General features: G+C 40.7%; 1 protein-coding gene across 1 annotated transcript in view; it reads right to left on the bottom strand.

Annotated features, from left to right (window-relative positions):
* The window catches only part of ARHGAP28 (Rho GTPase activating protein 28), an 80,257-nt gene extending 66,799 nt beyond the window's left edge, over positions 1-13,458 (bottom strand). The window contains exon 1 of the mRNA XM_005236492.3: positions 13,170-13,458. Coding sequence (XP_005236549.1) covers positions 13,170-13,300 — 131 coding nt within the window. The 5' untranslated portion in view covers positions 13,301-13,458. The remainder of the gene's footprint in view (positions 1-13,169) is intronic.
* Positions 13,459-14,805: the final 1,347 nt, after the last annotated feature.

Genomic DNA, 14,805 nt, shown 5'->3' with positions numbered 1-14,805 from the left:
GCATCATTGTCATAAAAGTATATTTTAGGTATGTTTTCTTTTTTACTTATATACTTCCTATTTCCCTACCTAATTGCCACCTTTTTCTTATATGTTTTCTCCTGAGTTTCATTAGATTCTTTTAATGATTGGAAGATTCATTGGTTATGGTTCTGATATGCTGTTGTATTATTTTATCTTTACATAAGCTACACATTATGAAGATATGGTAAAGATAACATTAAATCTCTACCAATCTTCTTAGTCACCTAAAATTATATATTTCTATTCATTTAAAATGATTTCTATGATCAGAATCGATTCAATGATTCATCCCTACAAGGCAAACATTGACTGCAAAGACCAAAATACCTTCTCCGTTCTCAAAATCTATATAAATCATTGCAAAACCACAGAAGACCAACCCATCAAGTCAAAAGTCATATCAAAAGCATAGAGAATACCACAGGCAGTAGAAAAAAATCCCACAGCTTGATACTTACAGAATTTCTTAAAATCTAGCCACTTCTTTCCAGCTGCCAGCCAAAGGATGAGGCAGCGACACAAACACTACATCCTCTGTTACTTGTCCACATGGCTATTTGAAGTCTGCTAAAGAGCGAACTTCTGAGCAGTTACATAATGACAAAATGACATGAGGGAAAAACACGTACATGATTTTGAGTCAGCCCTTTCGCTTTCTGCACAGCAGTTCCCATGAAGATTGCAATGTAGAATATTTTTTTGCTGTTAGTATTGCTCACTTTGAGTTTTTATAGCTGCTTGGAGATCTGCATCATTGTTATTTGATTTCAGCTAATCAAGCACACAAATGAACAGGAATGCAGACACACAGTGCTGTAAAAAACACAGAAGGAAGTTTTTTCAAACAAAATCCCTTTATTAGGCAGTGGTTCCAGTGATGCAATCAGAATAGGAAGGAAAGTCTGTGTTGCTTCACTGTTTTGTTTGGATTTTGGGGTCCAGTGTTAACTTGTGATAATATTTCCATTTGTAAGTATATTTCTCTGAGGGCAATCCAAAAAAGTGACTATGATGAATCTACTAGGAAAAATATCCTATTGAACTTGCTAAGTTTTTCCATCATAAGTGACCATTACAGAATTGCCCCATTCAATTTTCTTTCCTGTGTAGTTCAGTAGCTTTTGGCTAAGTTTATTAATAGTTTTTTTATCAAAGTCTGATAAATGCACAAAGTGGATTCAATAGAAATATAATTAGAGAGAAATTCAATAACTGATTCATCCATGTGGGAAATTTAGGAATTTTTAAAATAAGAAAATGGAGTGAATAGGATAAATGACCAAAAAGAAGCACTGCAACGTATATCAGGGATATAGAGTCAGTTGCAGAATAGTAACAAGGGACATCTAGACTTTAGAGGCAAGCCCAAAACCTACTGCCACCAAGAGGAGTTTTGGATCTGACCTTAAATGTGGTGAGATGTCAATTACATTTGTAATCCAAAGATTCAACTCCCTATAACCTCCACAGTTCAACAGTTAAAACAAACATGTCCTTCTGCAGACATGACTTATCTGATCAGCCCATCACACCACTTAATTCTAAACAGGATTTTCCAGGTGGCATCTACAGAGCACTGTATTGTCTCTCTGAGTTTAGGTAGCATGGTTTAAATGTGAGAAAGGGCAATGGTGGCAGAAATGTTAGCTTAAGCAAACAGGAGTTTTCCTTAAGTCTCCCAAACATAAAATGCACAGCAGCAGTTTTGCAAAGTGAGCAAATTCTTTTCAGCAAATGTAAAATTGATATTGAAGATTAAGAAGTTTCCTCTCCTCCTGTAGGAATATGTCACTCCTCTCACCATATGTATGTGTTGTTCATTGTTTATCCCTGAGACCTATTCATCGTTTTCAAGCGATCTTCAGAAAATGCTAAATCTGGTCTGCTGTAACCACATTATAGGGCATTATTCTCTTTATAGGTTGTCACAAATGATAGAAAAGTGGCATTAAGTTCAGTTTTTAGCTAAATATAGATCATAGAAAAGCACAGGAAAATAAATACTGAGTTAATTATCTTCAGCTACACCAGCTGCTTAAGTATATTGATGCAAGCGAATGTTGTAAGACCCTGTGAAGATGGCCAAAACCATAAATATGTGTTTTCTGTAAAGACATCAGAAAATCTCTTCCCACTCGCTATTATTTTCCTGTTTCTGGTACCTGTTGCAATCTTCTTTACCTAATTTCAAAGATTATTCCAATACTAAGTTTAAATTTATTCTAAGTCTTCAAAGATTGCCTATCAAATGCTATTGCTACTGCTGTGTCCAGTGAATTTATGGACTATCTGTGGACTTTAGGGTAGCCCCACAGATACCCTACCGTACATATTATTATTTCAGTGTTTGGTTCATTTCTATTGTTGCACAGCCTAAGGTCCCCTTTCATTTGGATGAAATATAAAATCTATCCCAGTGATGGAAACTCATCACCAATAGTCTCAAAGGAGGTAACTTAATCTAGCTGTCCACTCCACCGATATAATTAGGAATTCACTTTGTCAGCCTTTGAGGGTTTAACTACAGCTGGCTGGGTTCAAGGCAGTCTCAGAAACCAATCTGTTCTTAGTAACACCATCTCCTTCACAGGATTACAGACATACTTTCAGCAGATATACCCAGCTAACTGCTGAATGATGTTTTTCCACCCACTTATGCAGTGGTCAATGTCTTTTTCAGCATAATTGAAGCCCTGGGTCAATGCCATGAAATGATTCAGAAACCAAAGGCTGAACTGACAGCTAAAGAATAAAGGTTATGAACCTTATTTACAGTGTCTGAATGTGGCTCAATTCAGCCTCTGAACATCATCATACTCCTGATCCAGCTGATGAGATTTAATTAGAAAACAGTTTGTAATGGATATTCAGATGCTGACTGGCCTATCTATTGTTTTAGAAATAAAAGACATTTTAGGCTTTATTCTCTAGGAAAATCAGAGCTCTTCACATGGATTAGCTAAGTTAGGGGGGAAAAATCTAACCTAATAAAAATTTAAAATCTTTACATTTATTCATCAGGACTAGTTCTAGATCCCTGCTTTACTCTTGGCTCTTGTGCTGGAGTCTGCAGGGATTCAGATGATGAATACCTTCATAATACCATCAATAAGCTTTTCTAACTGAGTATAACAAGCAACACTCCTTTTTCATGTGCTTTGCTCTGGTAGCAATCTAATTTGCACAAATGAATGAGATATTCTGTTATGGCTCAACTTGGATAAAGCTCTCCCTCCAGCCTGCAAAATATTTGAGAAAAAATGCAATACGACTTTATACCTGTTTACTTTATGCAACTAGACCTGAAAATACACTGCCTAACCTTTTAATCAGCAGGGTGGCCTGTTCAGAAGAAAACGTACTATTTTTTTTTTTTCCTTATCAGTCCTGAAGCATTAGTCTAAACACTTTGAATTCCAGCCTTCAAGTTTCCACCTACAGACCTGTCAGAGGGCTGGACACAGGAGCCCCCGGGCCAGAAGCCCCATAGCTGTAGCAGTGCAGCACTGCGCCTGATTTAGGGCTTGGGCAAAATGCTGTGCTAACATCTATGTGCAGCTCCTGAACACAGGCAAAAGGAGGTCAGATTTGTTTGCAGCCACCCCATAAAAAGATATACTGAATTCCTGTGTTGTAATCGTTAGGTGGTAATTGTGACATTCACTAAAGCCATGGATTTATTACCTTGCTGTTAGACCTTATGGTGTCAGACAGAACTATAAAAAATTTTTTTTCATTGCTTTATTTGGTTCCTTTTTGCCTGTCATACAGATTTTCAGTAGGTGTCAGAGTACAGGCATTCACAGCTGGGCCTCAAAAACGGATAGTACATAAATTCCAGTGTCCTGTGTCTGAGAGACAAAAAAAAAAAAAAGAAAAAAAAAAAGAAAAAAAAGGACTGTGAATTAAATAAAAAAGCAATACAACTCCTTCTTGCTTCAGTAAGTCTCCATGTAAATAGAAGAAGGTTAACTCTGAAAATTACAATTTACTGTATAATTTAGGTTTCTTGATAGCATTAACAGTGTAATTATAGACTTCCTCATTACCCACATGAATATCATACCCCATGACTGAAATGATAAAATGAGCCTCCAAAGACACCCTATGACAATAAACTCCCTGTACAAATGGATGATTACTTAAAACTACAGTGACTCATTGTTGCATGGCACGTAACATAATTAACTACAGATTTACTTCTGTTCAGTGTAGACTGAGGCAAGCTGGTTTGGTTTGCATGGTCTTACTGCATTGCTGAGCGTCACAGTTAACTTCAGGCTTGGGTTAGCTACATCTTATGAAAATAATTCAGTAGTTAAAAAAAAGCCATGAGATGGAATCCAGTAAGGATGAAATGCATCTTGACCACACAAAAAAAGCTGCAGAGTCAATGTCCCACCCCAAAAATCTGTGGTACGCTTCCTAAATACAGAACATGTAGGTCTGTATGTTGAAGAAGGCTTTTCAAAAACTGGTGTAGTAGGTTCCTTTATTTTTAAATGTAACTCTTTGTCAGAGGCAACAGATGGTTTAAACAAATACACTTGAAGCATATTCCAGTTAATATTGAACTTGTGGGATAAGTAATTCTAATGTTTGCTGTATACTCTGTGGATTGTCAATGACACATGGGTAGCCTTAAGCTTCATGCTCCATCTATGTACTTGTACATATTGTACACACACACATGTACATAAGAATAAATGAATACTTCCAGAAACCTCACATTTCTAGTAATGTTATCCTTAAATTCTCATGGTTTAATTGCTTTTGATAATTGAAAGACAGAAGAAGGTAAGACAGCTAACAAGTGAGGCAGCATCAAAGGACTGCAGCAGATCAGCTGGGAATTATGGGGAAATGCATCCTCCGAGTGTAAGATGTAAGAAGGACCTTACACAAGGTGGACACAAATGTTTCAGCAGGAGACTAAAGGCTCCCACATATTTAAAAGAACCCTCTCCTGCACTTGGCAAGCTGTCCCTGCTTCCTTCTGCCCACCCTCTCTCCAAAAGTGAGCACTTTCAATGTGAAATACTGCTGCAGCCTGAGTACAAAGGCTTCCCTTGTCTCTGTTCATCAGGATAAGCTCACTGTTTCCTTTCGCTTCCTTGCAGTGCATGATATGGGCACCATCTGGCCCAGAAATGGCCAAGAACAGCCAAGCCTGTAAAACATCTTCAGAAAATGCCCTAGGCTCCCCTGCTCCATGTTTCACCTGTAACTGCAGCAAATATTTTATATTCATCTCTGATACATCCAGATAAATATTTAGAACTCAGGCTTTCAAAATACTTGAATAACAGAGGGAAGTACTGCAAAAGGAAGACAGGCCTAGTCACCATTATGTTTTAATTATCTAAGGCTTCATACTGATGTCTTATTCTGCAAGAATCCTATTAAATACGAAGTCAGCCTGAAGTGAGGCAAGAGATAGCATAATCAGATGATGCCCTGTAATCAAAGTTCTTGAAAAAGAGATTTGAGTTCTGATAGCTTGATCACATTCCCACTGAATTCAGAGGTAAAACCTCCATTACTACACCTAAGCGTCCATTAACTCAGTATATATGTATAAACAAGGCTCATATCTCATTTGATGTATCATTTCAGACCTGTTATTATAAAACATAAAAAAGACAGAGCATGTCATGTTAGATTGAATGCTTCAGCTATGCAGTTCTTGCTCTCATACTAATGTTAACCTTAAAAAGGATCTGACATTCTCACTTTTATATTCCTTCTTGACCACTAAGTATAATCATAATTGGGCCAGAAAATAAGTTTGGGTGATAAGTTCTGAGCTTTCATTAGCCAGAGAAACTGCTGGGGAGGAGGCTCTCCATCACCACACCTAGAGTTTGCACAGGTTAACCCAGAATCTGGGTAACTGCAGACTGTCTGACGTCTGCAGAGGCGTAGTTAGCAAGGAACATGCTATTCAGTGAGTCAAATTCAGGCCTTGTATAAATTTTTTTATTCCCTGCCTAAATCTGTCCATTGGGAAGCTAGTAATCTTTTGATTAGCTGTAGTAATATATGATGACTTACAGCTTTAGAGCTTCTTCCACCTCTGGTAGATAACTGTGAGAGTGACCTGATGTCTGATGCCCTGAGGTTTCACCCAAAGATGTTTAAAACACAGTTCCCCAGCTCCCCTCTCGCTTTTCTTGTCTTTCAGCTGGTAAATTAGATCAACCCAGCTGGACTTCTACATTCAATATAGGCTTTCAATATATACTCCCCTCTGTCTTTCTGCACTGGTAGGGCTCCTCTACCCTCCACAAAGACTTATGGTGCTTATTTTGCTCATTATATGCTCAGAGCAACTGCTGCAGAAAGAGATGTTAAAAAAAGCCTGAATAGTCTTCAGGTAGAAATTCAATAATGGCAACACCTAGTAACAGAAATTTCTGTCTCTTCTATATTCAGCCTTCTTTCTAAGCATCGAGCATAGATCCATCCCAAACTGGATGATTTTGCACATCTGAAAATCCCACAGGCTTACAGTAGCTGAGGTGGGGTACACATAACATCCTAAATAAGAAAACATAAACATCTTCAAACGAACAAGCTGATAATAGGCTCCTGCTCCAGTGTTTGTTCCACTCTCCTGAGAGATTCTGGCAGTGTCTGGAAAGTTAACTGATACAGGCTGGGGAAAAAATGAATTACAGAGAGGGATCCCTCACAGAGCATCAGTCTTTCCCTTGCATCAGTTACAAGGGATGCCAACTCAAGGACTTCTGCTGACTGCTGACCTCTGCTAAAATAGTCCTTCAGGGTAATAGGGACTGTTTTTCAAACAACCTGTCATTTAAACCATTTCAGCTTTTGACTTCAGAATCACCACTTAAATGCTGCTCTAAAGCCCATTGCCACATGTATCTGGTGGGATTTGGGGGGTCAGCTGTAAATGGGCCCACCACACAACCTCCTTTGGGAGACATTTTTCTGCTCACTCCAACTCATTTTACTGGCACACAAGGAGGAAAATCAAGTCACATGCCTGTGAAAGTGGTCCTTCTCCTGTCCTCCTTTGCTCCCCTTTACCTCCCATCCCCTTGCATTATCTTTTTTGCTTGCCTCTTCTGAGTCCCTGGTGCATACAACAGGACTATACCACAACGGGGAGAGAGAAAGAAGGAGGCAGGCAAAGGGGTCAAAATGCTAGATAGGATGCCTGGCTTCAGTCACCAGCTTGGGACATGACTCTGGACACTCTTCTCCCTATTTCCCTCCTGTGCCCTTCTAATGCACCCACCCCGGTGGTAACCTGAAGGCTGCACAGAACATGATCCCACCCTGATGGTGGACATGTTGCCTGTCAGCCTTGCTTGGCTGTGCTGCCTCTGGCCCGCTGGAGCAAAGCACCACAGTGGGCCAAGTGGCTGCTAGTACTGTGGTTAGCCAAAATCCAGGATCTTAACTTGGTTGTTTGCTATGGATACTCCACACTATTTCAGGATGCGATTCTATATTTGTGCAGCTCTAACCAGATGCTTTTCAGATACTGTTCCAGCTAGGACTTTTACTAGTATTCCATAGTTGTGTCTTGCAGTTCTCACCACTGAACATTTTCCATACATTTACATTGAATCATTTTGACCTCCTGTGCAAAGAAAATACTTTATGGTTCTTGATTCCTGGCAGTTTGTTATGCCAGTGCTGTCAGCCTGCCAGATGCAATCTGAAGATGTCTGTGTAGGGTATGTAGGGCTTTCAGGTCCTATGGCTTTTTTTGTGGGCAGCTCCATTCCTGGTGTAATCAGAGATAAGTGACTTAGTTGAAAATGAATGGGGCAGCTGGCTAAATGCTCAACCAAACAAAATGATCAAAGGGACAGTGCCAGATGTTTTCCATCAGCTCTACATATGGAGGTACCAGGGAGAGCAGCAGGAGCACCAAACTAAAAAGAAACCAGAGAAGCCAACTCTAGTTTCAACCATAACACGAGGAACTGGCTATAAATACTACATTCCTCAGTGAGGCTCCCAGAGGACGTTCTGTAGGTATTTCTAAAACCTACAGGAAAAGCATGTCTACTGTTGTCTGACTTATTTATATGCATCCTCCTGGTAAATATTTTATTAAGAATGATAATTCGTAACATCTATAAAAAACTACTTTTAAAATAATATTTTAGCAAGTTGCTAGAGATTATAAAAAGTTTTCTTTCCACAAAATGTATTTTTTGCCCAACCTGTGCTGCCAATACAGTCTTTCCCTAAACTACTGTTTTGTGGGGTTTTCTTTTACCACTTTTAGTACATTTTAAAATTTTAATTTCATAGTTTTGAGTCCAAGTTACTGGAAGAGGCCCAAGTCATGTCAAGATTTACTCTGGAAAAGGAGCCAGATTTTTATTTTTGTCTTCTGGGTGAGTTTATGGCAGAGTGAGATAACCATCCAGAATAGTTAAGGTTGTTTTTCCAGTATCACTTAGAAGACATTCTTGACAATGCTTGTATACAACTGAGCAGGGGAGCTGCTCAATCAGCACTGACATAAATTAAACCCAGACTACCCAGCCTCGGGGCATACAGACCTTACTTCACTGTAATAAAATCTGCTTCTGTTGGGATAAAACCTGAACTGCTCATACAGCTCCTCCTGTCACAAGCCAAATTTTGGTGCATAAAGGCTCCTCCTCCAGTTGTGTTCCTTCCAGGGACACAGTCATTATTTCAGGATGTTTTACCTCACCCTGACATATCTCTGTATTATCTTGGGTCTTGAAGAGGGGATGAATATTGGAAAAGGATCTGGTGCCTTGCTTGTTCGGTGTAATGACTTTACTATTGGCCCCAAATCTGCAAGTCTTAGACTTGGAGAGCAGGGATCCTGGAAGCTACTAGCAGGTAACTCAAGGAAACATAGAATCTTCATAAATTTTTCCTGTTCATTTTTGACTACAGTTTAGTGATGCCTGCCTGAAAGTCATGACCTGACAGCAGGAGGAGGGAGAAAAGCTGAACGTGAAGAGATTGGAAAAGCATTTCCCTGGAACAGCTGGAAGTGCCGGGCTTGTTTTTGGTCAGGGGAGAAGCTAAGAAGGGGTCTTGGCTGCATTGTTTGGTGGTGCTGAGGGTCTTGGCTGCATTGTTCGGTGGTGCTGAAATCTGCTTTGTCCTTTACCTATGTAGCAAGCTCCTAGGTTTAATATTATATATTCTGCTCTTTGCATGAGTATTAACTATAAAGATGTTTATTCCATGTATACAAAGCTCAATGTACCCTTTAAAAGTCGATCTAAACCCATTTCCTTTCCTCTGACTCTTATTCCATGCACATGTAAGTGTAAGACCCTCATTGCAGTGGAAATATCTGTGACTGCAGTGCAGGATGAGTCCTTTGCTGGTAGATATGCTAGTAAAACACGGGCTGAGGAGCTCACTAGCTCTCATACTTGAGCCAAGGAAAGCTTGAGCATGACTCACTTAGGAATGCTTTGTACTCCCCTAATTGCATAATTACCTTAGAGACCTCACTGGCCATTTGGCATAAAGGTCATGCCTGTTTCCTCTGAGCACAGGAATAACTCCTCCTAGCTTCTCCTAGCTGGATAAAAAGGATCTGTGAGGAAGACATATGGCCATGCCCCCACTTTTCCTCTGTATAATCCAGGAGCAGTATTTGTGCACAACTACAAAGTCCTTCATTCTCTGAAGTGGGGATGGGGAAATTGACCATTATGTGACAAAGTCAGTACTTTCACCTTTGCACTGGGACGGCATCTGTATCAAAAGGGACAGTGTGATATTCTGGGGTGTTTGGTACTGGCACATGTGACATCTGAGTTCTAATAAATGGGATCAGAAAAAAGTGAAGGGAATGCCGCAAGGACAGGAGTTTTCCCCATTACACTGATATGCCATAGAATTAGGCTGACTGCCAAGCAAAACAAACAGATCTTCCCAACACCTTTTTCTCAAAATCAATAAGTAAAAAACAGATATGAATGATATACATGCTATCAACAACTGCAATCTTGCAGAGCAGATGGCAAGCAAAGTGAACCGACCTGAATGTCCCATGAGAAAAATGGAAAATGAACTTGCAAGTTACATTAACAGAATTAAAGGAAGACTTGGCTGGAGAATGCTCCTGGACCTCTAGCAAACTCCACAGGGCAGTTTTCAGGGCTCACCTCAAGTCTAGAACTGGTAAAGTAAGTCTGCAATATGGAATAACAGGAGAAAGATAGAAATTAATGATACAGATATCTGAGGAGGAAGTGTTTAAGTATAGCTATCCTCAGTCCCCCCGATGCTCTCTTGTCCTGGAGAATGGCTGAATTTTTGGTCCCTCTTAACCTTTTTATTAATGTTATACAACAGTCAATTTGGAAGTTACAATTCCTCTTTGAATGTTAGTGACAGCATCGCTATGTAGTCAAACTTTCCTCCTGCTTTCCCTTCCATTAAACCTATGAATTTACTATCCTTCGTTGCACACTGATACATCTTTCATCTGAAGCAGCTAAAGCACATCTTCCCCTGTCCCCTTTACAGCCCACCAGCTAGTATCCCCTAACATACAATGGGATATATACACTTTCCTCCTACTGGGCTTATAGATGGAAGTACTTGTGGCTGCTATGCTTCATGCTGATGCTAATGCTGCCAGTGTGTTTTAGAGGTGTGCACAGGATGCCTGCCTGATTAGCCCTTCAAGGGCTGTAGATGGATGTGTATCCAAGTGGCCTGATGCATCTAAGTCACTTTATTAGTGTAAACTTTGGTGTCCATGAGTTTCTCATCTGTGTACTTGGATTGGCAAAAGTGTTTAAGATTACTCACTTCTTTAGAGGTTCATGGTGGCTACTTAAATCTTTCCTTCTTTTTTATCAACATATTTTTAAATACTGGGAAGCAGAACAGTTAAATGCCAAATGAGGCTGCATTAGCTTCCCGTTTTTGTGAGAAACGTCTGCCTAGAAGGTTCCCAAAGTGAAAGTGTTTGCAAGAGAAAACAGCTGGGAGACACTTACATCCAAGACTGGCTCTGGTGAGTGGAGCTGTTCTGATATAAAGGGAGCATCGCTCTAAAGCAACAGAAATGTTTTGGGGAGATGAAGGAAAAAGAAGGGTCTTGATTCCTGAGCTGAGAGTGAATGGGTTAGCAGTTTATCGAATCGCAGGCTAATATCCAAGACTGAATCTGTAATGAAGTATGGGCTTCATTAGAGCTACATCTAACTAAACCCAACTAAATTCAGAGGAAAGTCAGGCTCTGAGTCCCAACCACTTTTGTTATCATAGGCAACACCTCTGTTCTTTGCAGGCTTTTTTGAATCATTCTCATGGAGAGTCAAGGAGTTAGTGTGCCATAGTGTGGGTGGCTGCGATCGGGGAACACCAGACAGAGTCTATAGTAAAGCTTCTTGCATTAGCATGGCGGCAGAGGAAACTATACAGAAAATGCAGTCCAGGAAAGAGTTCTTAGAAGATGAAATAGGGATTAAGCCAGAGTCTATTTTACCATTTGCTAAAACACTCAGTGCATTTGCCTTCATGGATTCTGCATTCCAGAGGACTGCATGCTGGGTTAATAAAATCCCTCTCTCTAACAGGCTTTGGAAACTCAGATGGTCACTGACTGCCCATATGGCAGAATTTGGCTGTTGCTATTAGACAGCTGCAGGAAGCTGAAGACAAGAAAGGGGAGACAGCCCCAAAATCTTGTGGACACATAGACATACAGAGAGACACACGGCTTTGCCTCGTGGCAGGAACTTTCAAAATACGTTCCTCATCAAAACTCCAGGATCCTCTTTTCTTTTTTTCTTTCAGGAACCGCAGTTTTCACTTTTGTTTTTCTTAGGTGATATGTATGTGGTTTAACCCCCCTACACCCTGAGCTTAAGTTTCAAGAGCGTTTTAAAACAATTAGCACACCTACAAGAAAAATAGCAAAACACCACATTTCCGTTGCTCACAGACATAAAGGGAGATTGAGTTTAGCATTATTCCTTGGGGAAGAAATTATATGCTCCCCAGTAACGCAATGCCAAACCACTGCTCAGTTTGGAGTAACAAATGCCATTCTTATTGCGTCTTAAAAGCTCAGACTGTGTTTCTTTTCTTAACTTGAAATTGTGTATTTTGGTACTGCTTTCAAACAACAGTTTAACAGAACAAAGGAATTATCTTTATGAGACAGCCAGGGAAATACACAAAGAACAGGAAGATGCAGCTAACCTAAATAATGACATTGAAAACAAAATAGCTATCGGGCTATAAATAAACAATATGAAGTAAATATCATTCTTTTTATTAAGAGAAGACACAGACTTAATTCCTGGGGATAATGACATCTACTGTTTCCTCAAACTTTAGTTCTCATTTTTTTCAGTCAAGCCACAGAGTAACATTTCCTAATTTCTTCAACTTTTTACAGTATGAACTTTCAAACCACTTCTTTTGGAGAAAATTGCAAAGCCCAGACTTGTATGTTTAGGAGAAAGGTCAGATTTTCTAAAACAATAAAATTGCTCAAACTGCTATTTTTGAACTCTGCAAATACATGCATTCTTACAGGGCAGGGAAGTAAACATACACATGACTGCATTAATTAAGACAATACTTAGTTTCCTGCAACACAAAGGAATTTTCTTATTTAGACTAAGTCTTTAACGATGTGATCTCCCATTGTGTGTATGTGGGCGTGCAAAGCAGCAACTGCAAATTCACAAAAAGGCAAGGACTGGTCCTGACCTGGTGGGTGAATGGGGAAGGAATTAAATAATCCTCTAAACCAAAGCCAGAATCAGCTTTCTGAGCAACAGACTCAGTCACTCCAGACATCTCACTTTTGGTCATACAGTCCCAAATGACCTGAGCAGAAGCCTGGTTCACGTGCTTTTTTTTTTTTTCCCTGGGGATTGCCTTGTTGAGTATCTTGGGCAGGAAACTGGACTAGATCTAAAATAAGCACTCGCGTCTCCCCCTCCCCATCCTGACCAGCAGCACCAGGCTGAAGTGCTTGCCTAGTGGAGGCAAGAAACGTGTGAGAGTAAAGTGCTCGTGAAGTGGCCGAGTGCTCGAGAAACACTCTCGGGCTGACAGTCAGCAAAACCCACGACCGACACCGGCAAAATGTCAGGGCATGGCACTCGTCCCCATCCCTCAGGCTTTACCTGCTGGTGGGCGAATGGCTGGGAGGGATGTCCTGCACAAAGCTCTGCTCCATGCCCGGGATCCTGGCTGGGCTGTGGGGATGGTAGGCTGTCAGTACCACGCTGCCCGAGTCCTTCATCTCCATGGTCATAGGCACATGTCGGCCCTACTGCGGGTGACAAAGGAGACCAGGGGGTGCTGACGGACCCTGACGGGAGGGTGAGAGGTCCTGTCACGAGCACGAGCGCATGGCCTGGCTCCGCAGCAGCCTTTCACCACTATTTGCTGTCAGGAGAGCTGTGTAACTGAGACACGGCTCCTCTCCCTGTTAGGAAAGCCGAATTAGCATATATTCAAAAACACCGCCCACAAAACAACCCACAGGGAAGTTACTACATTCCTAGGAAACTAGAAACCTGAAATAATCCTGCATGGCACTGAGCGACCACTGGCAAAACTTCTTGCTTGCTTGCTTTTTGTTTCCTTTGAAGAGCGAATTTCTTAATACTCCTTGGGCTCCTAAAACAGGCTCGACTAAGTGAAATCATTTGCTGGTCAAGCAGAGAACGCTATTCAAACACAGAACGTGGTTTGGCAGAGCAGGGAGTGACATTAAGGTGTTTACATGAGAATTTCAGAAACCAAGAGAGCTCTGCTCTGCTTAAATTATCAAGCAGCAAGAACCTTGATTTCCTACATGCCAGATCATTTCAGTGGCAGGGAACTGCAGTTGCTTTCTCCTGAAAACATGTTAAGCTTTCATTTTGGTTGATATAACCATGTATGTAATTAAAAGGGCACTGGGAAATAAGTGAATTATTTTTACAGCAGTGTGAGTTCATCTGGAGCAATCCCATAAATAAATACACCCCGAGATGCTTGATAATTTTTCACACTTGCACTTGATCTTTGTATGCTAATTACATGTTTTTCACTCAAAAGGAAACCAGCAAGCAAAAATATCGGGGTCCAGTTCTAGAGTATCACCCAGAGAAAACTCTGGAGAAAAAATGAGAAAACACACTTCCCATTATTTTCCTCTTCTGCTTCTTCAGCGTTTGAGGGGGTTTTGAAAATAAATGTATCTGGTAAACATCTATTCCTGAAAAATATTGTCCTGTCTATGAAATCACAGGATCTCCATAATTTTACTCTATAAGCCACAGCTCTGAGCACCTTGTGAGTACGTGGGTGAAACGCCAGCCTCTATGCACCTTTGTCACAGCTGCTGGGGGTGTCCCTGGCACAGGGTCCTGTGCAAAAAGCCTGCCAGGCTCCTCTTTCGCATCCCCCTTGAGCGAAGTTGCTCTCCCTAGCACTGTTATAGGGCTGTGTAAATTGCACTGTCCATCTCTCCAGTCAGTAAAGTATCCCAGCTTTTGAAGGGCACAAAAATGATTAATCTCATCTCCATCTTCCCCCTGAGCTCTGTATGCTGCCTGGAGGCACATGACTGTTTCAGTCAAATCTGTTACTGCAGCCCATTTAGCCAGTGCCCAAGTTAATTTTAAATTAGCCAACACAGGACACTGATAACAGTACGGTTGGCAGCACTTCTTGCCAGACCCACCCAGGAAGCATAAATATTTGAGCATGCACAGCCTCTAGGCTTGCTCTTGCTATGCTGCTAACGTATCCTGGTTTAAATATTTTAAA

This window comes from Falco peregrinus, chromosome 3 (assembly GCF_023634155.1).
Source record: "Falco peregrinus isolate bFalPer1 chromosome 3, bFalPer1.pri, whole genome shotgun sequence".
Lineage (NCBI taxonomy): Eukaryota > Metazoa > Chordata > Aves > Falconiformes > Falconidae > Falco > Falco peregrinus.
Note: the sequence above shows the minus strand (reverse complement) of the source record. Positions and strands in the feature narration are given on the sequence as shown.